Below are 25,198 nucleotides of genomic sequence, written 5' to 3'. Positions count from 1 at the left end.
ATAAGTCGAGGTCGATTTTTTTCGGTCGATTTTGGATCGAAAAAGGTCGACCAATACACCGGCAAATACGGTAAATAAAATAAATAATAAAAATAATCTAGAATTTTATTTGTAATTAACAATAATAATTTATATTAATTTATAATAATAATTGAGGAAACATTACAGTAAGCCTGGCAGGCAGCACAAGTATTTGCTTCATTGACTTAAAATCCCCTTCAGAAGGTTGAGACATCATTAAATCAGAGCTACAAAAAAAATAAGAGTGTTAAAGTATTAAACTGCATGCAGCATGTTTTGATGAGCTGTAATCAGCAACAATGAAGAAGGAGGCGAAGCAAAGACTTGCAAAGCCCTTCTGGATGGGAGGTGAAGGTGCGCGCTACGTATAGCTTCCCCATTTGAGGCTTTGCCGGTTCTAACAAATCCATGACAACCGCAAAGCCGTGCCATTTCAAAATCAGTTCAATCTCTGTCAAAGTGAGAACACCTAATACTTTTTAAATGAGCCTTTATAAAATTGGAGATGAAAATGTTCTTTTAGCATTGGCCCATTTTGTTGCCTGCAATTCACCTGCAGCGGTAAAATTGCGACGGTTCAGAAAAATTGCTACAATTTATTGCTCTCAAATAGCAGCTACAAAGCAATGCAGTAAATATTCAATCTCAGACTAGATACAGAGCGAGCACTTAAGTTGACTCCTCTAACAAGCAGCAGCAGACTCCCCGGGAGGCTGCGAAAGTGGCAAGGGCGAGAAAGTTGGACAGCTTGCTCTATGACCCGTGTTCTTAAGCCAATTCTGGTTCCATCTGCCCATCTGACGCCAACATCCATCATATGCATGTTCACTCCGAGGGGGGTCGGTATGGCACCAAACATGTAAAAAGTTAGTAAAGCCGACAATTGGTTCCCGGAGGAAAATTAAATCATCATAGAAGCCAGACACATTAGTGTGCTGTCAGTAGCAGGTGCGAAACCAATATGCGGCGTAACGCTTATCCTACCCGAAAAGACATTTGCACGGCAGAACACACAGAATTTGAATAAACCGAAATATTACGCAATTTCCCCCCCACCCCAGAAAAGCGGCTGTGACAAAAGTCTGCCGTTCAGATCCCTGACTAAAACAGCAACTCATGCAAATAACGTTTGCCGTAATTGGATTTGAATGCCTCCCTGCTGCCAGATGTTATATATGCTCACATAAACCCATATTTTCCGGCCCACAAACCCTGTGAAAAGCAAGTGAGCCACTAGCACGGCGCGGGGAGCTTGGCGGCTCAGCCGTTCTGTAAACCCTTTTTGTTCCGCTTTGGCGAAGGCTCGGGCTCGGCCGTGGGGACAGCTGGGTAGCCGTGGTGGACGGGCCGGCTGGCGGCGAGGCGGGATGATGTCTGGCTGCGTGAGCACAGCTGGCGCCGCAACATCTGGCGAGATTTAGCGGCACGGCGGCGTCGTTTGCGTTGCTCGTTCGGTCGTCGCCGCGCGAGACAAACAACGATATGTAACCAACCTGTCGTGAACTGGCCCTTCATCTTCTGGAAAACCGGGTCCTGGGCCGTAGCTTGGGCGCGGCGGGCCAGCGACTCCGAGGCGGCGCTGGAGAACATGGTGGACACGTTGGAAACGTTCTCCAAGCCCACGCCAAAGGTGCTGACTAGTTTCTTGACAAAGTTGAGCGTGTGCGGTGTGATCTTAGCATCGGACACGGCGCCGCTCTTCTCGAAGGCCACCGAGTAGCACTTGGCCAGGCCTTGTTGGAGCTGCCTCAAAACCTGCATAGACCAAAGGAACCCATGTTCACACCCCCCAAAAAAATACAGTATAAACAAATAAGCATTTTTTTGTTCTCACCTCTTCATGCCAGTTCTCCCTAAACCACACCATCTGGTCCACGATTCCCTCCAGGGAGGACAGGAGGGTGGGGTGGAGCTCACGCTGCATGTGCATGATTCGGCTGCAGCGCCACATTGGGGCCGTGGCCCTAATGGGTCCAGGGTCCGAGGCCCCCGAGTGAGACTGGGACCCCACCGAAGCAGGCTGTTGTTGCCCTGAAGCGTCTAAGGATTCAACTATTTTTATTACAACATATCAAATCAAATGGAGAATCATTTCATTTCCACCATGTTGTGTTCTTACCACTTTTGTAGCGCTCCCTTTGCTCGATCTTGAGCGTCAGGTAAAGGGTGCGGATGGGGAAGTAGACAGCCTGAGGGTAGACTCGTCCCACCTGCCGGATAAAAAGGGAGGGTCACATATTACATTTCAAGGACCCCCCCCCCCCCCACACACACACACCCCCCCCCCCAAAGGGAGGCAGACAGAGGTGGGGGGAGTGTGTGTGTGTGTGTGTGTGCGCCAGGAGCGAGATCACACTGATACAGCCAGCCTGCCCCTGCTGTAACAGAGCGAGTCTTTGAAGCGGTGTGTCAAGGGAGTTGGAATGCAAAACTGAATGTGAGTGATGATGAAATTGACCTTTTCCCTTGACAAAAAAAAAAATCACTGACAACATTGGGTAAAGCGAAATACTGAATCACTGAGCGATTTGTCGATTATTACTGATTATTTGTAGTTTGTCAAAATAATTGATCTAAAATGTTTTTTGAAGGTTATAAAAGATTGTTTTGGTGTCGTCAGAAAAAAAAAACGAAAAAAAAAACATATAATCGAAAAGAGAACAAGGACGGAAATAGCAAGGAGGCGACGAAGCAGACAGAGGAAGAGGAAAATGGAGGTGGCATCTAAAAGCAGCATTAAAGATGAAAGAGAAAGCCAGACAGACGGGCAAAGGACGGAACGACAGATCAGCACGCAAATGGGAAGTTAAGACTTCTTCTACGTGACAGAAGGGCAGAAGGCTTAACAAGAAAAAAGGTTGGGAGGGTGTACGAGCGGGGCTGCTGAAATTCGCTCTTAACTTCTGATTCATCTCGCCACCTAGCCCCAGGCGCGTTCTGCCTCACCTTCATCAATTTTTCAACATACGTTTTTCAAACATCCCTCCGCTAAGAAAAAAATTCTAAATAATTCAGGAAAATGACCGCTGTAAAGCCCCCGCCATGCATTAAAACAAGATTCACTGTGAAGTGAACCATGCTCACCTTTTACTAATCGATCATTACAAAATGGATCTATACGGGAATTATGTCACTGGCATGAAGTCGGTTCAAAAGTAACAAACCCTCATCTTTTTTTTTGAAACAATATCCCCGCCGTCTACTCTTTGAAGACTGTCCTCGCGCAGAAAAAAAAAGAAACTCCATTAACCATACGCAAATTAGTCCTTGCATTAATTACTCTGCTCCTGCAATGTGGATGCGTACAATTTTGTAATCATTTCATGTGCAAATAATTTAAAATCCAATTCGCTGGGGTCGAGTGGGAGCCAATAAATGGGGTGTCAAAGTGGAGGAGTGTGTGTGTGTGTGTCTAAATGCTTAATTTGCTAAATAGAATGCAGGCTAGAAAGAGATCGCTTGAGCTTGAATGCGGTTAATTCATCGCTATTAGGAAGTCACCGATAAAAAACTGAAATGCATGAGCCAGATGTGCTGGACTGGATGAATGGAATGAAGCAAGAACACCAAAAATAGTTCATCAGTGGCATCGGCCCATATTTAGACAAAATGTTGTCGCAACCACTGAAGATCATTCATTCCTGTTATTATTAATCAATGACTTTGAAAGAAAATATAAACACCTGGCTTATTAGATTGAGCAACGGTTTGCCTTCAGATCCAACCAAGCAGGTCAGCAGCTGCGGTATCCATGCCAACCACTGGATGGGCGGGACTCCGATGCAGTACTTGTCCACCGCGTTTGCCAGTGTGTCCTTGTCATCAAAACTGAGAAGCCACAATACCTACAAAGAAATGACAAGAAGGCTGTGAAATTTGGTAATAGATGGAGAGTCACATTTTTTTTTTTGGAAATCATATTTTATATAACTCAATCAGGGTGGTCTTTGGATCATCAGTCAGACTGGCTCTGCACAGCAGGAGGAAAGTTTGCAGAGCGAGGCAAAGATCCTTCTGGCTGATCGTTACAGCCGTAAATGATGAGACGACGTAGGAGGCCATTTCTGTGCCGTGCCTCATTATGGGGAAGATATTACCGCCCCCCCCCTCTGTATTTCCGACCAGGTTACAGATTGCACATAATTGCTGGTAATGAGCGGTCAACTGGCTGGATCCATCAGCGAAGGTGGTGTCGCCGCAACCGCATCATAATAGCATGTCAAGCTAGCAGCAGCGACGATAATGCTATTTAATTCAAACTAGCGTCTATTCATGTATAGAAGCAATTGTGAAGGAGCTGCGATGAACGTGCTGAGGTGTGTCTGTATAAGTCGGCGCGATGCTTGTTAGCGAGGAGTCCGTCTCATTACCTCCCGCATAGGGTTCGCTCGACTGGCGAGTGCGATAGCATTAGTCTGACTCTTTGAAAAAGGTCTGCCCGCGCAGGAAGGTGGGGGGAGATTGGAGTGTCAGGGGAGGCCATTAGACCGTCGGCGTCCGTGTAAGAGGATTCCACTCCACCATTGATCTGCCGTGGGAACCCATCCACAGCGACTGTGAGCAATCAAATTACGACTGAGGCTGAGGGTGGAATAAAATGTGTTTGGGCCCATCAGAACCAATAATGTATGGGCTGGATGGGGTTTAGAGACGGGGGAATTAACAATGACCCTATTTGAAAAAAAGGTCTAATGGAGAAAGGCGCTCCCGCAGGTGCACAGGCATGGTTGCTCATGCTCATATCAACTCGTAAATCTACAAACTCCTGGCTCGGGCTAGCATAGGAGGAAATCAGAGCTCAGCCTCCATGAATGAAGCATAATCATTCACGTGGGCGGGCTGCTAATATATGACATTTGCTTCTTTCCTTGAGTGAAGAGGAAATAATTCATGTGCATTGCCCTAATAAATATAAATATGATATATAAAATATAAATATATAATATATAAATAATATACAAGTATACATAAGAAAATAAAATATAATAAAAAATGTATAAATATAAAATATAAATAAAAATGTATATGAATATATATTAAAAATGAGGGCGCTCTCACCTTTGCCAGGTATTTGCGAGATTTGCTCTCGTTTTGGTGGCGACAAGCGTGGAGGTAGCAGGTGATAGCGGAGACTCCTAAGTGGAGCTGCCGATCCTTCACAAAGATGTTCTCCAAATAGTCACCCCACATGGCCCACGCCTTCACCAACACGTCGTGCATCTGGACAGCGGCTGAAAAGGCCTTGTTGGCTTCTTCTGACCTGCAATGACAAGTAGATATGTGGTTTGCAAAAAAAAAAAAAAAATGCAAAAATGTCATATTCTGATTTCACTTTTTTCTTTTCTTGGCTCTCAGTCTAGTAGTCACACTTTCCAGTCTTGCAAATTCAGTGTGGCACACTTAAGGCAAAGACAGGTGCAATGTGGCAGCAGTGCCATTTATGCTGACAGGAGAATTTATTTTTGAGTCATCGGCGGCTTGCGTCACACCGTGCAGCTTTTAACCGCTTGGCATGCGGCCTGAATAACTTTAACACACTTCAACGTTTGATAAATAAACAAGTCACGAGGCGCACGCGTTCCTGCCGTCACAACAGACAGACAGGCCTGTCAATAAAAAAGCTTCGGTGAGCAGGATGCGAATAAAGCTTCCAAAGTACTTTCCCGCTTATATACAACAAAATGTCTCCCAAGACAATCAATTAAATTGTGTTCTTATGAAAGGCATTTTGGCATGTGATTAAGAAACGGGAGCTTGATTGCTATGGGAGCCGGAGCCAAAGACCCTCTAGCGATGCGTGTTGGAGTTGCCTCTGCCACTTTGCTCGCGTTAAAAACACATTAAATATTTCTACCGGCACCCGACGGACTGTCAAATTTTTGACACCCGTTAAATTGAATGATCCCCAAATCTTTTAGCACACACGTAAACACATCCCGCCACGTGAAATTTCTCCGACAAAACCGCCACGCCGCTTCTTAATCCTCCCGTAGTTAAGCGAAACTTCATGATTGCAATGAACCCCGCTGAGGTAGAGGCAAATTTTGCTGATTGCGGAGATTCTGGAAAATTGCCTCTGGTTAATTATTGAGCTGTGTATCCATTTAATAAGGTTTCCTCAATTTGTCTTTCACCCCTCAGGATAGCGTGTCACGTCAAAAATGACGTGGTAGCTAACGGCCAACGTAAACTGTGAAGGTTAGTGCTATGGGCGCCAAAGTTGCCAAATGTCATCCATACTTGTTGATTTGAGCCAGGAACATGCCCTTGAGGGCGTAGAACTCAGCCGTCATCTCCTTCGTGAAGTACTTCAGGTTGGTGGACTCGATCACCTCTAAACCCTGAAAGATATTAAGAAAAAAATATATATATCTCGCAGGTGATCATTAAGACGTAAGGAACGCAAGCTTCCATTATCGTGAGCGTCTGATTAGTTGTCCCCAGTGCGCCGCTGTGACAAACGGCGTGTAGTCAGAGAGTGGAGGAGAAAGTACGAGCCAGAAGATTTGGAGGAGGAGAAAGAGAGAGAGGAGGAGGGGTTCTTCTGCCACTTTTAATAGCTTGTGGTGCACTGAACCACTTCTATTAATCAGAGCTATTAAGTCAGTAGGCTTAAGTGTAATCCCTTGAGATAGAAACCTTTGCCTTCAAATCTTGGTGTAATAACATGTCAGCAAAAGCTACCGCAAATATACATTTTTTTTTATTAAAATTTTGTGGCTAGAAGATGGCAAAAACAAAATTCTACATATCTATATTATATGTGTGCATATATATATATAGAGAGAGATATTTAACAACTATATTCGTCATTTTCCTGACAGATGATTCAGTTCACTTGCTGCTTTGAGCGGTAAATTTACCATGTGATCAAATGACAGCTCAACGGCAACTGAGCGCTAAACCAAATTCAATTTGAATGATTTAAATTAGAGTGGACCCGGTTGCTGTGTTTTCATCGCACATAATTACCATATATTGTTCCAATAAAATATTTCATGAGACAGCTGCCGGAGTTTCTGTCCTATGCTGCTCCGTGTGTGTATTTCTGTGCATGTAAATTGACTTTCCCCTCTGAGGGACAATAAAGTAATCTTCCTCCTTCTAGAATATAGAAACAATTCTGAGGTTAAACCAAGCGTTGCATTGCCGGAATAAATTTCCAGAGATTATCATGTCGATATAAAGAAAATCACATATAAGGCTGAAAATGCATTTACTGCAGATAAATTTACATGTCAATTCAAGTGAACAAATTTGAAATCCTCACCTGCATGCATTCGTTCTTGCCCATCACGCCCGCTAGCTGTAAATAGCATTTAACCTGCTGTCTGATCTTCTGGAAGCAGTCCACAATGGGCACTGTCGGGATGGTGTGGATACGACTTAGGATGTCCAGAGCAACATTCACCAAACCCTGTGAAGAGGTAAAAAATGACATGAATGAAATATGCCCCCCAAAAAAAAGTTTTTCCAAGCTTAGAAATGACTCACCTGTTTGCGTCCAATCTTGCCGTACTGAATGATAGCAGATGCTGATGCGTGAACTCCCAACATGGCATTGTTGTTGTTTGGATCATGCTGTGTATTCGTCTCGTAGGCTGTCACTATGGCTACGGAGAGCGAGAAAACCGTCATAAAAAAAAAAAAGCTGTCTGTATTTATTATACAGGTGCCATCATTGAAGAGGAGCGCGATGCACTGGGGACATAAAAATATTGCACAGCAAATGGGGCATGGCAATGGATTTTATCAAGAAAATTCAATTTCACTACAGCAGAAGTTTCAAGGCTGTCATGTACAAATGGTGGATTTTATTGCCACTGTGGAGCAGAACCAGAGAGGATGACAAAGAGGGAGGAGGGGGGGGGAGTTTATGAGTGGACTCATGTACGAGCTACATTAGAGACAAGTGCAGTGGTTCATAGGTATACCTTGGTAGTGATGCTGGCGCCACATGAAAATGCTGCTCCAGTGCGACAGGTCATCAGAAACAATGGGAAGTCGGTTCCTCCACGTTTTGACCACGGTCTTCATGTCATGGAGGCTGGTGTTGCGGCCCAGGTTGGTCGGCTGCAGCCCGGCGTTAATTTGGGCTGCTTCTTGTAACTCTATAATCTGCTGTGCCGCCTGGCGAGACGTGGCCCAAAAAGAGAAAGAGATGGGAGGGGGGGGTAAAAAATGACAAGTAAGCTATTGTATCTCATTCTGTGAAAAGAAGCCTCATTGATTGGCCCAAAGCTGCTTTGTGAAAGTGTAATCAATCATTCCATTATAACTACGCATCAATCAATATTAGCGCCAGCTCTCCCGATCGATGTGAGCTGGTGATCATCCATTGATTGCCAGACGCCACTGGGAGGCTGGATTTGATGATAACTTGCTTTTTGAGCCTTTCTGTTATTTGCCGAGTCGGGCTTTCTCAAGCCAAACTGGATGTGGGACATAAAGTTTGGAATGGAGATTTACAGCTGGCTGCTAGAATGCCTGGCGAGAAATGAATAGCTTGTTTTTTTTCGAGCTGGACGTGCCACACACACACACACACACATACAGGTGTGTGCGCAAAGAACAACAAAGAAGGTAATCACCCAATTTGCATTCCAATTTTGTAAGGACAAATGCAGCAAGTAAGAGATGAGCTGAAAGATTACCTTTTAAGCGGCCGAGCCAAATAAATTGGGTAATGTAATATTTATTCACAATTATCAGTTGATATCAGTTGATGGCCCGCTTCTAACCTTCATTGGGGCGTGTGCTATTCATCATGTAAATGTAATTTTGCCGCAGGTATTTAATCAAATGCTATCTTAAGGCAGGGAAGTAATTACGGCTAAACTAACTCTTCTTTTCACCTCTCGCAGCGTTTCGTCGTCCTTAAACTCCATCACCTTGTTTTCTCTTCTTTGCCCATCCTCCCTTTTTCATCTTTTCTCCTGTCTATTTTAATCTCTTGTGGAGGAACTAAAGAGGCTTAAAGATCCCCCCCCTTTTGCGCATGCATCATCTATTCATCTAACTCAATTTTGCAAAATGGAATGAGGAGAGGAGATAGAAGCTGTTATCTGCGTTACTGATGGTCTGGTATGATTTGCTCCAAAAAAAAAAAAAAAAAAACATACCTGGAGCAGCGGCGTGTGCACGTGTGAAACGATATGAGGCAACCTTCGCCACTCCCGGATGGCGAGGCTGGACGCCATCTCCACCAGTCGCTCGATGAAGTTGAGCTGCTGCTCCTCGGGGTGGCAGATGGCCAGGTAGCCGCGGTGCATGTTCACCTTCCAGGCCATCTCCTTGGGACAACTCAACTCCACCTGGAAAGGAATATGAAAACAGTCTTAATATGTTTTATGTGCACAGCCTTCAAATGAATATAGTTTGTGGATTTTTATTTTTTTTATATATATAACTGAAGCAGGTGAATTCTTAGAAGTAGAGTTGGAATATAATTTCTCTTTCCATGTGGGGAAAAAAAAAAAACAATCGGTCAGCTATATTGCCATATCAAGCAAAACAGAACAAACAATTTTAAACGTAACAAGGAAAAAGTAATTAACTCAGCGTTTTGTAATAAACAATAACATGTTTTCCAATTCATATTGTGCCTCAGGAGTTTTTTACTTCAAACTAATCAACCTGGGTTTGACATGCCGGTAGCGGAACGGGCTCCGCTATTGATTAAAAATGCTGAGTTGATTAGTGCAAAACAAATAGGAACCCCAGGGGGGGGGGGCTTCAAGTCCAACCTATGTTTAAACTCAAACAAGAATATGAAGACAACTCCAATGGTGGACAAGGGCAGGAAGCACGGCTGTGTATTTGCATTGGCACTTGAGAAAATTACAGTGATTGGTCAGAGCGGTTATCGGAGGTGACGCTTGATGAATGTCCCCGAGACAGGCGCGGCCTTATCAAGAGCCGGTTAATTGAAAGCCGGGACATTTTGGAATCCGCTTCTGAGCTCGCGAGGAAAGCTTCCCTCTCTACACGCCGTAAAACAAATCAGCCCGCACCAGATGCCGGGGTAATTATTCACACGGCGAGATGTCGTAAATATTAGAAGGGGGCAAATGGAGCGAGGGAGGAAGAAGAGCGGGTAAATGGACAAACGAGTGTCTTTACTTGAACGAGTTAAAATTGGTAACGGAGGGACGGAAGGATCAGAGCAAGAAGAAGGTGATGAAGTGGACTTGGTGTTGCCGTCGAGACAATTTAATTAGGTGTCGCCTTAGGACACGGCGGGCGGCTCAATGGATTGGTTCCAAGTCTCCTTGAAAGAGCAAAGTAGGATTATTTGTTATATGTCAGGTGCTATCACACACTTTCCATCCGTCCGTGCTTCCTCTTAGCAAACACGCCGCCGATAAATTAACGCCGCTTTACGGGCGGCTCTCTCTCACACGCCCTGGAGGTTGCGAAGCGATCGGCCGGACGCTCCAATATCAAGTCGCTTCCCCGCGTCGGCGTGAGGTCTTGGCGGGATATAAAACACTGCACTCAATTCCGGGAATCAAATGATAGAAAAGCGGAATTGAGTCTCTGGTTCAGCGAGTTCAAACCTGAAGGTTTCGCACCAACTGTGATGTTCTTCGTGGGGACTTTTGATTACGCTTCTTTGCTGTGCCCGTTTTTCGTCAAGCTTTTTCAGTTCAGTTGAAAAGCGAGCGCCTCGTTGTACGTGTGAATGCAAAGGTGTGCGGACTCAAGTGAGCTGATTTGAGACGGTAAGTGTTTTCTCCTCACCTGCACCAGAGCCTCCTTCATGGCAGCCCAATTGGAAACCCTCCAAGCACACTCCAGCACTAAATAAGGGTTGGAATGGGCTTTAGATTGGCCGTATTCTGTCAAAGATTCCCACTGGTTCAATTCCTTCGAACAGCTGGAGAGGTAGCAAACAAAAGAAAATGGTGACTCCAAACACTTTGTGCCTCACAATGCAAATAAAATGTTGAATAGTCATAAAAAAAAAAAAAAAAATCTGGTGGAGGAAAATCATTCGGTTCAGCAGGGAGAACTAGACTGTGTCAAGCTATTTTCGTGAAGTCGTTTCACTGAGATGGCTCATAAAATCTGACATTTCCCCGACATCAGTAATACAACTTTGTAAGAAAATTGTGCAGAAGTAGAAGTGAAGGAATGTGCCGCACAAAAAAAAAAAAAATGCTATAACTTCATTGTGGATTGTCTTGACTGCTCTTAGGGGGAAACAAATTACCGTATCCAGTGGTCTTCCCAGAGCTGGTACTCGGGGAATATGGCGGGAGACACGTTGCTCCTCTCGTGCTCTTTTCGAGCTTTCTCCATCGCTTTCTCGTAGCTTTCCTGAGCCTACGGACGCATTGAGATACGTTTATAAAAAAAACAACAAAAAAAAACAGCCTCCTTCACCTCAGCTCACCTGTTCAAAGAAGCCATGTTGCTCGTAGGCAATGCCTGTGGCGGTTTCGGGGAACTTGCATCGCTTCTGCCACAGCCCCGCCCACATGTCCTCTTCTTGGAGGAGAGAGTACAGTTCTGCCAGGGAGTCCAAAATCTCCTATAAAAAAAAAAAAATATATATATATTTCAGAACTGATTTTAAAGACACGTCACAATCAACACTTCACCTGTTGAGGTGGCGTGATGCTCTCCTGCTCATAAACTTCTGCACTTTGCTTGGGTTTGGTATGAAGGCTGAGACCCTTTTCAAAGGCCTGCTGTTCCAGCATGAGAGTGGAGCGCAGCCACAGGTTATGCGTCTTGCCCAAGTACTTGAGCACGCAAGGGCGGATGGGAATCGGGGGCACGCATTGAGACATGGCCTCCACAAAGCAGTTCAAGGCACTGGGTTGACAATCTCGCTGGGCTTGGTGGCTGCCGCTGCACAGGAAGGGACTCATTTCTCCAGATAATGCCTGCAGAGGTCAATAAAAATGTGGGTCGCAAATGTGATAAATGAACATCCACAAAACACACACAAAAAAGCATTGATGGTCACTTAAAACAATATTGTAATAATGAAGACCAAATGCGACACTAAATGCGAAAGCAGATAAAGAGCCCTCGCTTCCACGTTCTACTCTCGTGCGATAAGAAGCCAACGCGGCCATCGGACTTGGAAGTGTGTCATCATTCAAATTCTCATGACTGCATCATCTCTGAAACTGAAGAGCTCAATCACTTCAAATCAAGGCCTTTCAACCCCTACTCCAGATTCATTTGGTTATTAGTTCAGCTCATCAAAAGCTTTCCCTTTCCCCAGCTTCTCATTTCCATACTTGGCATAAATGAATCCTCCCTCATTAAGTTGAGAAGGCAAAAAAATGAAGGTCATATTTGTGTAACCGTTTTGGGATTTTGGTGCTACTCACATGCTGCTGCCTGTCTGATAGAATCTTCCAAAGACGAGGAAAGAGTTGCACCCAGGATCTCTCGGCCAAAGGAGTGGCGATGTGACACAGTTGGACAAGAGCATTCAGCAGCGCCCCGGTCTAACAAAAAATAAAATGAAAAATTAAAACAAAATACTTCCCAATTCCAAACTATTGCTTACTCACTACCTTGACTTCCCGTAAAGAGTCGAGGAACTTGTCGTGGCGATTGGTTAGCATGTGCAACTGGTTGCCGGCGTCTCTCTCGGTCTGGTCTTTAGTCTTTGGAAGAGCGGTTTGGTCACCTGGCGCTAATTCGATATCAATCTCCACATCCTGGCAAGAGAGGAAATGGAAAAGGCGTTCACTTCACACTAATGTGCGAGAGGGAAGATGTGATGTGAATGTGAGAAGAAAAGCGATGCTTTCATCTCCCCGGGAGGAGAGTATGTTGCACGCGGCTAATGGGATAATGTGCTAATTGATGTGAGACGGCGCTTCACGTGTGCGACGCGCCGCGCCGCACCTCCTCCTTGGTCTCACTCGTCTCCCTCTCGCGCGGCTCCTGCTTGACGTGCGTGGCCATGGCAAAAGCGGCGCGGTCGTGGCTGTCGGCCAGGTTGATGACGTTCGTGATTGACGGAAGCATGGATCCCTGGCAGCTGGTGCCGATGACAGTGTTGCGTTCGCACACCGCTAGCAGCAGCTAACGAGAAAATGCAAATGAGAACGGTTGTGATTTGAGTCGCTAACGCCTTGGGATTTGCTGACGAGAAAGATGGCTTACCTCGATACATTGCTTGATCCAGAAGTGGCTCCCCATTGCCTCCCAGTTCTGAGAACAACAGATGTAGAGGAGCCTCTCGTAGACTCGTCGCTTCATGGAGCCATCAAACACCTCAAAGAACTTGGCTCGGATCAGCGGCTGAGTGCAGCGAAGTCCGGAGAGAAACGCCGGCTCCAACTTTGAAGTGATGTCACTTCCTGACAGTGTTTCATCCCTGGATGGCGACAAGGATGAAATATTTACTGATGAACTTGTTGACTTGTCTCTAAGGGCCTTTACATTATCGAGCCATTTGCACTACAAAAAAAAAATATTTGCAATTATTTTGTTGCGTAACGAGTGTGAGCGATAAAAGGAACCAAAAAAAAACAGACAAGGCTCCACGCTTGATCCAACATTGTTCGGTCGGGCACAGCTGCTTTATTATCCCAATATCATTACTCGCTGTCAATCATAGCTTTTACCGCTCATTTTAAATCTCCTGACACGAAGAGCAGATGGGGTGGAAAAGGCGAGGGGGGTGCATTTGCCTGATTAAAATTCTAATGGCCGCATGTCACGGCCAAAAGATGACAGTTGATGACTGTCCGGCAACGGGATAAAATGGCGAGCTCTGGCGGTAACACGGTTCTTCGTGTCATTTTCTTCCTGCCGACCTTCCATCCATTATGATGAGACGGATGCAAGGGTGACTGAGCAGCCGTGGCATGGCCACTTGGCCATATGATGAATAGCGGTAATTACCTGTAAACGTAATTAACGAGGTCCAGGAACTGGCCGTTTAACTCCAGCTCATCGGGGAAACGCTTCTCGATGTAGGTCATCATCTTAACCAACAAGATGGACTTCTCGCGAATATTGGGCATCTAGAAGGAGGAGGCAGAGGGTTTACTTTGTCTTACTCTGTGTCTTTCTTACTTCTGTGTCTTACCTGATTGGCGGCCATAGGCGAATTATTTTTCACCCACTCTTCTACAATCTTCACCACGGCACGGAGAATTTTGGGATCCGCCGACTTCTCGATCAGCGAGGTGAGAATAACCTGAATGAAGTTCTTCCTCATCTCCATGCTCATGACGGAGAGTCGTGTCTTGACCAGGTCGAGGCTCAGCATGACCAGCTCGCTCGTCACTGTGAAAACACGAGCGGTTAGCTCAAATCTACAGCGAGGCTCGAGAAAGTCGTCGTCGTTTTACCGGTGCTGTTTTCCGTAGCTGTTTGATTGGCTTGCTGGGGGCTCAGGTGCTCACGCACCATCTTCTGCAGCGAGCGCATGAACACCGAGATGAGACGATCGATGTAGCTGGCATTGTAACTGCAGGCTGATTTGAGGATCATCAGTGTGCCTGGAAAACAAACAATGAGTCAAGTGGTGTGAATTACAATACAAACAAAAGACCAACACACTCCCACACTCAGTACATTTTTTTCTCCTCGGCTTGATTTTTTTATTGTAACACGACGGTTCCGTGGTGTCACGTTATGAGTAAGCCCGACGCCCCCAAACAATTCTGCCGCCGTTGCTACTGCTCCCTGGAGCAAATGTTGGAATGTCAGCCTTCCTGGCCAAATGGATGCATTACTACACTACCTCTGTGACATAAAGAGACCAAAGGCTTTTTATTGACCACAACTGCAAGTTCGGGGAAATGTGACACATCACTCATAGCTTTTATTTTTTTTTTTTTGCCTCTGCAAAGGCGAAATAAAAAAGTCAGTGAGTCTATCTTACCAAAGAGCTGTGTGGGGTTGGTTTTGCTCGTGGCTTTTTCATAGTTGTTAAGTCCCTCATAGATGACCTTGCCTACGGCTGCATACAAACACTCCAGCTCCTCATACTTTGATGCCACGTTGGATGTGCCTGGAATGAGATAAGGCGGAAATGTTTCACTTTCAATCTTAAATCCCCACTTTACGTGTCGGTCGCCTTACTGGGTTCGGTGGGAAAGATGCTCATGAGGCGAGAGAGGAGAGAGTGAACGGCGCGTAAGACTTTGGTGTTGCCGCAGGTCATACAGGCGGCGATTCCTCTCTGGAGGGGCTTGAAGTGGGTCAGGATAGCGGGTGATTGGAGCACAGTCAGGAGGAAGCAGAGAATCTCCAATCCGGTGCAGATGTTGGAGATGTTAGCCTGAGCTGGCTGCTCCTGAAAAGGGAAAAAAAAAAAACGACACGGCAATCAATATCGAGGATCATCTTATCCCACGAGAAACTTGCAGTAAACATCTCCAAAGAAACTGCAAATAGGCTGACTGATTGCTTCCGCTTCTCGGCCAGGTGGTCCGACTACTTTTGTCCGTCATTATCACCAATTACCCCTTTCTAAATCCAAAATCGAGACGACTTCAAAATCAATACGGTGCGCACAGAGGTATCACTCTCAGAGAAGAAACAAGGCCGCTGTGATTTGTGCTAAAGCAAAGATCGATGACACACATACAGGCCTAATTTGGTCTAACTTGTAATCAAGGTGCACAAAGATGACGAGGCCAAGAGGATAATCGGAGACAGAACCACGCCGCTAATCTTGACTAATGAACAAGGTGAACCCACCCCCGGTGATAAGGCTTTGGGTAGATATTAGCGGCACTATTGATCTCGTATGACGAAAAACCGAGTATCTCTCAACATGCGCACGGGGGAATATGCCCGCTTGTAATTGTGTACACGGCTCGTCCCGCCCGCCCTCTCACATTACCCCCTTCCAGCACTGACATGACAATACAATGAGATAATAAAAGCTAATCTGATGTAGGGCATTGCTCATTAACCCGATGGACATGAGCAGCACACTCCCCGAGAGACAAAAAACCCAGAGTATTGTCTGCGGAAGACCTACGCGGACCCTTATTTGTCACACCGTCTGGATGAAATCCAGAGAGGCTACTTGGCAGGTACAGAACAAGCACAGGCAGAGACGACAAGTAGAGCTGATGCAACGATCCCTGCAGGAGTACAAAGAAAATATGGGGTAACTCTAGGGGTACGCCGATAACCTTGTCTTGTCTGTGCTCGCGAATCAGACCGGCGGGAGATGAGCAAAGACGGAGGCGAGCGACAGATAAGGGAGACAAAGTGAAAACAGAGGCTGAGATGATGACAGCAGAAGGTTGCGACGAGGGACCCGAGAAGAGGGGGGGGGGGGGGGCACCGGCTAGTGATACTGCAGGCAAGGACAGAGAGTTTAAGATGAAGAGGACGGGGAGTTGAAAAACAAGTCGCAGGCCAAAACCGGATAGACTCTTGTTATCTCGCCACTGTCATTATTTTGTCATTATGGCAGTTGGCGCTTCACTTCAAGTAAAACTGATAGCAAGGCACTCGGGCATTTGCGTAAGCAGCCAGACAGTAGCTAAGCTGGAACGAGGAAACTTTTGCCGTCCTTAGGGAAGAGGCAAGGGGCCGCGGTGGGAATAGTGCATGTTTAAAAACTTTCTTGGTGATTATATAGTACACTAATAATTTGTGTGTGAGTATTGCTGCTGCTGTAATCATAATTACATTTATCTTCCTGTTCATGGTGCAATTTTTCACAAATGAAATAATAAAATAAATATACATTTATTTTTTCAAAAATGAAATAATAAAAATTTAAAAAAATTAAATAAATATATATTTTTTTAAAAGTCCTCAAAGATTTTTTACAGTAGGTTTTATGTGGGCCCCAATTCTGATTATTGTGTTTGTGGACTACCAATTAAGCAGCAAAATGGAAAAAGGTGTCCAATGGAGTCGAGTAATTGGCAAAATCCTTCTCACCACAGTCATGAGCAGCCTATCGAACCACTGCAGCTTGAGCTCGGCGCGAGGCCACATGTCAGGTCTGAGGGCCGTCTTCATCAGACTGACGCAGCGGCGAGACAGCAGCTCCCCCGGAGACCCGGCCACGTTGGTGCTGTCATTCACCTATGCAGGGAGGAGGGGCAGGGGGGGGGGGGGGGGGGAGTATAACAAAAGGTTGGGACACTTATCACCGCCATTGCCAAAGAGTCTTCATCTTCTAATATCACTTGGACTTCCCGGGGCGGAGAGAAATCACGTAGGTCGAGGAGAGACTGGAGAAGGAAGAACGCTTGCTCTCGGGCAGCATTTCATTCATGTGACAAGTAGGAGAGTCTCTACTTCACTATGGAAACTATCATTCAGCCAGCGTGCCGGTTCAAGGCCGAGCACTGACAATAAAACCCTGCCGGCAAGAGAGTCTTGTGTACTCCTGCTTGATCATTACCCCTGACATTTTTCTCCTGCTGGGTTTGATGTAGTATCACAATAGTTTGTTATTAAGCAACAAATAACTGAAAGACTGTCTCGCTTTGGATTTATGTCGTATCGTACAATGCGTTGAAATAGAAAGCAGGGAGAAAATTCGAAACAATTTCAAATCACTTACAAGGATCTTTGTGTGTGTCGGAGGTGTTACCTGGCATGCGATCCGGATGAGGAAATTGACCACGGTGTCCGTATGTTGTTTGTCGACGGGTTTAGTGAGCATCGTCTCAGTGCCCGGCATGGACTGACTGCGAGCAAACACCTAAAAACAAACAAGAAGAGTTGATTTGATTTAGATGACAGAAATTGCCCTTGGGAGCATCTTGAGTTAGTTCCGAAAAGTGAAAATACTTATGTTTGTGATTGCAAAAACAAAAGCCAGAGAAAACACATGAAAGATGACAGAAATGATGCTGTCGCCTTCTGGCAAGTTTTGAGATGCTGTTTGATCAAAGTGTTCTGCAAATATTTTTGGGGAAACAGCTCAAGGGCAACCATTGCACGGTTGGAAGTGGAAACGACAAATAATAAGATGGAAATTAGCTCACAGTAGAGGCCGTTCCTGATGCTAGGCGGAATCTTTTAGCATCCTGTCCAGGAGTGGCGCCATCTGCAGAGAGTCCGCTTTTCACCGCACCGCTCGTCCCTTCACCGCTGGATCCTCCGTCTGCCTCGGAATCAGGCTGGAAGAACCCGAACAAAAAGTTGGGACCATCATTATAACCGAGAACTAACCACTGCTCTGGCGGAATATTATTTTATTTTCCACCGAAGGAGGCTAAACCTATCCAGGCTATTTATTTGCCTCTGTATGTTTATTTCGGGAATTTCAGCTACATTTGACATCATTTGGATGGGTAAATGATTCACAAAATGATCTAGAAAATAAATCAAGTGTAAAGAATAAATCAATTTTATTTAAAAAAAAGAAAAATTCTAATTTCGCGGACCACCTGCAATATCGCCACGGACCAACAGAGGGCCGCGAACCACCGATTGACTGCTTTCGTGTATTTCCAAGCGTGCATGTACGCACCAGTTGGTCTTTGATTCTTTGCAGCTCCCACTTGATGACCACCTCGGCCAGATCCACGGCCAGTTTCCGATGCTCAATGGTCACGGTGGGGGTGAAGCCCAGACGCTGCATTGCGCTAATCATGTGCTGCACCAGGTGGTGGCGAACCGGGTAGTACACCTGCAAATGTAACCATCAATAATTGTGCTCATTTTCTGGTCATTTACAAAATTAAAATTGGCTCTTCATTGATTTATTTTCACACTCTGGTAACACTGTGTTCAAGGCGTTGCGCAATCACCATAAGCCCGAATCACAGAAAGCTTCCTAACTAGGACTCTCGAGCATCCAGCCAAAAAAGAGCAAGACATGAAACGTCGATCGAGGAGGAGGCTGCCGCTAGTGACAAAGAATATTCACGCTTCTCACTTTGAGGGTAATTATAGTCGATGGGGTAGGACTTAACGACAGAGAGGCTAAGCCCTGTCCATCACATGTGCACGTACTCAAAAAGTCTCTCATCTGCCTGTCATTATCTCCCCCAGTGCAATTATGCTGATGTGATTACATTAGATTAGTCATCTGGCCCAATAAGAGCAACCTGTCAGCGAGAAAGAGCCAAAAAAAAAAAAAAAAGTCAAAGCTGTGCAGAGAAACACACTTTCCCTGAACCTGTGAAGCCACGGACATCAAATGAGGAGGCATCAAGTGTCCGTCAAGTTTTAAGACGAGCGCTAACACACGGGTCAGTGAGCCTTTTGCTGGTCTTATTTCATGGGTCACGCTTTCTGAATGTATCTGCTTTAAAAGGCGATTACAGACAGAAGATGGCCGCCGCGAGGGAGCCGAGGACCATTATCCCGCCCGCTGTCAATAACTTCCATCAATAGGGTGCGAGTTCAAAGTGGCTTTTAAAAGTGGGATAACGATGTGATTTATATGCTGACAAACAAACAAACAAATCTCCCGTTGGTTAAGTGGACACGTTGGAAATCGCGCAGAGAACTGAAATGCTTCGTTCTTGGACATCTACTCACCCGGAAGTGCTGCACGATTAGGTGCAGAATGTGGACCAGCTGCGGAACCGTGTGGCCTTCCTCCACGATGATTTTGCGCGTCCAGTGGGTCAGCATTTGGTGGCCATCTTCCATGCGGGCCGGCACAGCTGGAGTGAGGATGGCCATGGCCTGACGAACAATGGCACGGGCCTCCATGGTGTGGGCCTTCAAAAGGCTGTGGAAGACCTAAAACAAGCCCCGCATTTTTGATTCTGCTGAAACAGCAGGGCCACACTTTGACTTCCCGCTGAGGATCAAATGGAATACCTGAAGTACAATCTTCTTGTGAATGGCGAACTTTGCGATGATGTGTGCCAAAAGTAGATGTCCGCTGTATTTACAGGCGGGGTCCACGCAGGCTTTTGGCAGCAGGCATGGCCAGGCAAAGGTCATGAGTCGCCGCAGCTTGCTGTTGCGGGACTTGTTGTTGTCGTGAATGTGGTGGGGGGCGTGTTCCACCAACAGAGTAGAAAACTGCAGCAGGCATATTCGGAGAGAGTCCAGCAGGTCCGCCTGCTTCTCGGGATCTAGAACCTTAAAGACAGAATTTGTTTTTGGAGTACACAACACTGACATTCAAATTGGTGTTGAATCAATATAACTGTAAATCCCCTTTCATCTAAATATTAATTGACTTTAATTGCATTCAGTATCCGCCAAGTCTTTCAGATGAGAGCGCACCCTGTCAGGGGAAATTAATTTAAAACCTCTACAGAAAAGCAGCCAACATCGGGCAGGTGTTTGTAAGTGTCGGAATCTACAGCTGCACAAAAAAAAAAATTCACCGACCTTTAACATGGTCACATTGTGACATTTAGACCGGGAATTATAGTTTGGTCTGATAAATGAAATGGGACCAGCGGGATCGCTGGAGGGAGCAAAGACAATCAAGATGGACTGCTTTCAAAGTGTTGCGCAACTTACCTTTGTGATGAAGACGCTGGTAATGCTTTCCGGATTGTCCCCTTCGGGATTTGGCGGGCCGAGGAGCTGCTCTCCTTCGCCCTTCTCAAAACTGTATAGGAAGGCTGGATTCAGGATATGCTGCAGCACCTTTCGGTGAGAAAAACAACAGATTATAATTTCACAGATAACATTTCTGAGAAGGAAGCCAGTGCTAATCGCTAATATTCCAGCTCTTGGTCACATTTTAATTGTAAAGGAAGGAAAAATGCAGCAACACAAATTGAACACTTGCCAGACTTCTTGAAAACACAAATCCTACCACATCATAAAAATAACCAAACGATAAACTACGGGGAAGTGCTGATGCCAGAAAAAGCAAACGGCGGCGCGGGCTCGATTAGCCAGCGAAAGGCACAAGACGGTGCCCACAATAAAGCTAACGACTGCATTTATTAAAGAAGCTGCTATCTGTTAATGAGCCCTCTGATTCCATCCATCATCGAGGAGGACGGGGGCGACGCTTGCTGAAGAACGATCACGCCGGCATATGTTCCCCCTCCTCTGTGAGGTCATTACTCACGCACATTCGGCAACCGTGACGGATACAAATGCGGACGCGCGACACGCGGCCGGGAATGAAGACGGCGAGAAAAAGCGCCGGTCGGTTCTCCGGCCTCATCTGTTCCCATCATTTCTTAGCCTCTTTGACATCAATCACAGCACATTTTGGTGATATGTATAATTAGATCAAGTGATCCTACAGGCGACTTGATGCATATAAACACACGCAGAAGCTCTTTGTGCAAGTGTAGAGCAGAGAATAGCTTTTTAAAAAAATTTAATATGTAATGAAATTTTAGGGACAAAAATGCCACCATTGAGGGGCAGTCTGGGGGTGAAAAAAATATTAATAGTATAGAGGAGGGGGGCGGGAAGGAGCATTAATTATTTATAGCACACACTGATCATAAAACAGCAGTTGAATTGTAAACAAACTCTGCTTGCGCCGCATGTTCGGAAACAAAACCACATGGCCGCGCACTGTGAAACAATGTGCTTCATCAACTTCATGCTCGCTTTTGTTTGCATGTCTGCTTGACTTATATACACCCCGACTAAAAAAAATAAAAAATAAAAAAATAGAACATCTTTATGGCCTGCATGGGGGGAGGGGGGAACAAATTAACCATGAGAAGATTTCCACTAGGAGGACCCGTTAAAAAGAAACTCGAATTGGATAAGCGGGTGGGAGTTTGCGGCGGAATTATCACAGGATTGGGAGTCTGAGTGCAATTACCCATGTGTGCTCTAAGTATATGTACAGATCCATGTTTGCCAAACAGTCATTTGGCTTCGGCACGCCAAGGCAAACCTTCCCCACTGACCTGTTTTAGTGCAAAAGCTGGAGCTACTCTCTGCCAGCATTGCTGCTCAAAGTGTATTTGCGTGCAATTATAAAAAGCCGCTAGAATGATTTAAATGCTAGTCGGCGGCGTGTCAGGTTGAGACTACGAAGGCATTCATCTCCTGTGTCTGGATAAACAGTATCAAAAAAACATGACCTTTGTGACTCTATTAAAGAACTAAGTCGCCAATGCTCACACCGGAACAAAGTAAGTCGGCGGAGGTGACAAACTCATAATTCATGCCTTATAATTTATAATTGACGCTGGGGAGAACAGTTAAAAACACGTTTCAAGCCGAAGCCAAACTTTTTCCCTCCAGACAAAGGGTACATTTGTCACGCGTTTTTGTTGCATTATTGATGATTTTCAGAAGGGACAAAATGGATGGATGCTTAACAACAGCAAACGAGGTCATGTTTGTTGTTTAAGTTGTATGCCGGGGCTTTGACGTCAAAGTGAAGTCGACAGCCACCATCTGCGTGTCGATTCTAATTTCCAGTTGACAGAAATGTCAGAAGCGCGGAGGAAATTATCTCCATGGATGACAAACGTACCTTGGCTTTGAGCTCATCGTTGAAGTGCGGGTCATTGAACTCGACAAAGCGGAAAAACAGGGCACGCTTCTGGAGGATGGAGTAGTTCCTGGGAATTTCCTCCTCCATGTACTCCTTCAGGAAGGTCATGTTGCATAAGAAGCGACCCGTGAAGGCCCGCAGCAACTGGAACAGCAACTCGATCTCGGAGTAGTTGCGCCTTTTGATTGGGACAAAGGGGGTCGGGAAGTTCAGCGCACTAGTCAAAATATTCAAATCCTCTTGGCTAACAATTACACGCTAATATTAACCCGTTGAAAATGTTGTCAACACTACATACTTGCAGTAGCTTAGAAGACAATAAGCCAACAGCTTGGGCTCCTTCCAGTTGGTGGCGGCCATGTTGTCTTTCCGATGTCTCTCCTGAAAGGCCTCGCTGACCCACACCCGTCTGAGCTGATTGACGAGCGAATGTTGGCCTGCTAGCCAGCCTTCGTCATTCTTCACAATGATACTGATGATCTAAACGGAGGCAAAAAAAGTTACACACATGCCAAGTCTTACTCTCGAGGCTCTAATAGCATACCTTAATGGCTTGAAACTGAAGGTCCAGTCTGGCTGTGGTGGTGGAAGGAGATCCAGGTCGGACAGCGGCAGCCGTGCCGGCGGGAACCAGCAAGGTGACAAAGCGGTTGGGATTGGACGCCAGTACATCTCTTAGTGGCTTGGCATCTTTGTGTTTCAAAAAACTCTGTGTACAAACACATACACATTAATCAACTCCAAATACAGTCGATTCGTACCCAAATATTATGCATTGTTCAGTTTGGCGCTAAACGGAAAGATAAGAATCGGAAAAGCCAACAGCATCCTCGTTATGACCTATTAGTGGGAGCGCTAAGAACCCAGCAGCAGAGGGCTAACCGCTTAGCGCGGCTAATGTCTGACCATGAACATGCGGCTCCACTGGGGGTCATTAAGGGTCGCCTCCATCATGAACAGCTCCACAGTCTGGGAAGGGTGGCGAGTCAGGAACTTTATCAAAGGCTCCCTGAATGGACTGCCGGCCTGGAAGGTGGAAGCGATGGGACAAATTAACTCACTCACTCCCACAAACATATTTATATTTTCTAATGTAATTATTTTCTGTTTTACTTCTATCAGCATGGCCCTCTCAGTCTTCATGACCACCTCCAGCAGAGGTTTGACTAGCGTCTGAGGTGCGGCGGGGATCAGGTGGAAAAGGTTAATGATGGCAGAACAGATCTTCATCTCCTACAAAAAAACAAGTCAGACACAAGCAGAGGGGAGTAAATCAAAGAATCGGGGAAATGTCAGCTCAGGAAAGAATTTATTTCGGATGAGAAGCCACTGCGGGGAAAAAAATACAAGGATGAATTTTAGTCAAATGAAAAATGCATTTTGCGTCAATTAGTAAAAGAACTTCGACGGGGACAGACAGTCAAATGAGTTACAGAATTACAAAGCCACGGCAAACAAACACTTTAGGGACATCGAGTGTATTGATTCTTTAAAAACCACTGTCGTCGGCATCTTGGGAGGTGCGGTTGTCAGTGAGGCTTTCAAAAAGATCAAAAATGTGAGAAGAGCTGACATGACAGTGTCTGCAGACAATGACAAACACATGGAACAAAAAAACAAAAAAACAAAGAAACAACAAAAGGGCAACTTTCACGAGCACAACATTGGCTCAAGGAAGCTTCAAAACGTCACCAACAGAGGGCGCGCTACCAGGTCGCATCTCACCTCAAAGCCCTCCAATGCAGGCTGTACCAAAACGGGAGACAATGATCAGATAAGACAAGTTGATAGTCAAATGAATGGTCGGCCAGCTACAACCTTGACATTTGACCTTAGGAACAACTTTTAGTGAGCGGAGCACACAAACTAAACCCACATTTGGAGGTAAAAGGTCACAAATGAAACTATTTCATCCCCTTCGAGTGTTGTTATCAGGCTCGGCTAATTGACCCACGTGACCCCTGGCTTTACTGCGACTTCACAGCTCACTGTCAACTGGCACCAGGAGGGGGGGTGGGGGATAAAGGGAGCTAATTTGCATGTGATTATGCAAAGTATTTCGAGGTGGGGAAAGTTGTAACTCTCATGCAATAAAAGGTCGAAATGGTTTTACTTCCATAAGAAAGGCGACTGTTTTTACATGCTCTCGCCTTTTCTTTGCCTTTACAAGGTTATCTATCTGTCAGGATAATAATGAGGAGACGCCGTGCCGCGCCGTGCCTACCGCTGCCTGGCGCCTAATTAATCATTGATTGTAATATGGCCACTCACAACCCATCTGGGAGGCGGCCACGCAGAGGATGTGTTGACGACAAGCGACTTAAGTTTCAACAGATTCCAACCAAATCTCAACTGAGGTACATCAAGACGTCAGTGGCGCCAGCGGAATTGTTCACAGTGTACGTGGCTTCAACTTGAGCGGCGATACTCACACTTCCGTCGCTTCGCTGGCCTCCCTTGTGTGTTATTACAACCACCTCCATCCACTTTCGCAGGTGTTGCTGGTGAGACGGAAAAACAAAAATAGATGTGAGACGACGTGGGCGAGCAGAAAGACAACATGGAATAAAGAGAATAAAAATGTGCAGTAAGAAACAGAAATGTTCCTTACCATCATTTGATCACAGAACTTGTCATTGAAGGAGTTGGGGAAGAGTCGCGTGACAGAGGTCAGTCGGTTGACCACGTTTAACGTGAGGCTGCGGTAGTCGCCCAGCATCATAAGCAGAGGCCGCATGTGAGTGTGGATCTGGTCCACTTCGATGGTGGCGCCCTCCAGGAACTATAAAAGAAAAACAAAGGGCGGGATTT

At 45.7% G+C, this 25,198-nt stretch overlaps 1 protein-coding gene across 2 annotated transcripts in view; it reads right to left on the bottom strand.

Annotated features, from left to right (window-relative positions):
* trrap (transformation/transcription domain-associated protein) overlaps window positions 1–25,198 on the bottom strand; it is a 41,622-nt gene that overhangs the window by 6,236 nt on the left and 10,188 nt on the right. The window contains exons 30-67 of one of the 2 annotated variants that reach the window (XM_049758493.1): window positions 24,999–25,169; window positions 24,820–24,888; window positions 24,113–24,133; window positions 23,501–23,620; window positions 23,294–23,413; window positions 22,932–23,096; window positions 22,686–22,867; window positions 22,367–22,565; window positions 20,425–20,553; window positions 19,768–20,034; window positions 19,480–19,686; window positions 18,464–18,622; window positions 17,976–18,110; window positions 17,579–17,689; window positions 16,918–17,064; window positions 15,091–15,304; window positions 14,891–15,019; window positions 14,355–14,504; window positions 14,090–14,289; window positions 13,903–14,024; window positions 13,159–13,372; window positions 12,898–13,077; window positions 12,561–12,707; window positions 12,372–12,491; window positions 11,628–11,915; window positions 11,420–11,557; window positions 11,237–11,349; window positions 10,765–10,900; window positions 9,144–9,335; window positions 7,956–8,151; window positions 7,516–7,634; window positions 7,292–7,438; window positions 6,262–6,362; window positions 5,080–5,281; window positions 3,705–3,866; window positions 2,141–2,231; window positions 1,856–2,061; window positions 1,515–1,776 (exon numbers count right to left, since the gene is read on the bottom strand). In XM_049758493.1, coding sequence (XP_049614450.1) covers window positions 1,515–1,776; window positions 1,856–2,061; window positions 2,141–2,231; window positions 3,705–3,866; window positions 5,080–5,281; window positions 6,262–6,362; window positions 7,292–7,438; window positions 7,516–7,634; window positions 7,956–8,151; window positions 9,144–9,335; window positions 10,765–10,900; window positions 11,237–11,349; window positions 11,420–11,557; window positions 11,628–11,915; window positions 12,372–12,491; window positions 12,561–12,707; window positions 12,898–13,077; window positions 13,159–13,372; window positions 13,903–14,024; window positions 14,090–14,289; window positions 14,355–14,504; window positions 14,891–15,019; window positions 15,091–15,304; window positions 16,918–17,064; window positions 17,579–17,689; window positions 17,976–18,110; window positions 18,464–18,622; window positions 19,480–19,686; window positions 19,768–20,034; window positions 20,425–20,553; window positions 22,367–22,565; window positions 22,686–22,867; window positions 22,932–23,096; window positions 23,294–23,413; window positions 23,501–23,620; window positions 24,113–24,133; window positions 24,820–24,888; window positions 24,999–25,169 — 6,031 coding nt within the window. The remainder of the gene's footprint in view (window positions 1–1,514; window positions 1,777–1,855; window positions 2,062–2,140; window positions 2,232–3,704; window positions 3,867–5,079; window positions 5,282–6,261; window positions 6,363–7,291; window positions 7,439–7,515; window positions 7,635–7,955; window positions 8,152–9,143; window positions 9,336–10,764; window positions 10,901–11,236; window positions 11,350–11,419; window positions 11,558–11,627; window positions 11,916–12,371; window positions 12,492–12,560; window positions 12,708–12,897; window positions 13,078–13,158; window positions 13,373–13,902; window positions 14,025–14,089; window positions 14,290–14,354; window positions 14,505–14,890; window positions 15,020–15,090; window positions 15,305–16,917; window positions 17,065–17,578; window positions 17,690–17,975; window positions 18,111–18,463; window positions 18,623–19,479; window positions 19,687–19,767; window positions 20,035–20,424; window positions 20,554–22,366; window positions 22,566–22,685; window positions 22,868–22,931; window positions 23,097–23,293; window positions 23,414–23,500; window positions 23,621–24,112; window positions 24,134–24,819; window positions 24,889–24,998; window positions 25,170–25,198) is intronic. The other variant, XM_049758494.1, reaches the window with a different exon arrangement.

This window comes from Syngnathus scovelli, chromosome 21, assembly GCF_024217435.2.
Source record: "Syngnathus scovelli strain Florida chromosome 21, RoL_Ssco_1.2, whole genome shotgun sequence".
In the NCBI taxonomy this organism is placed as follows: Eukaryota; Metazoa; Chordata; class Actinopteri; order Syngnathiformes; family Syngnathidae; genus Syngnathus; species Syngnathus scovelli.
Note: the sequence above shows the minus strand (reverse complement) of the source record. Positions and strands in the feature narration are given on the sequence as shown.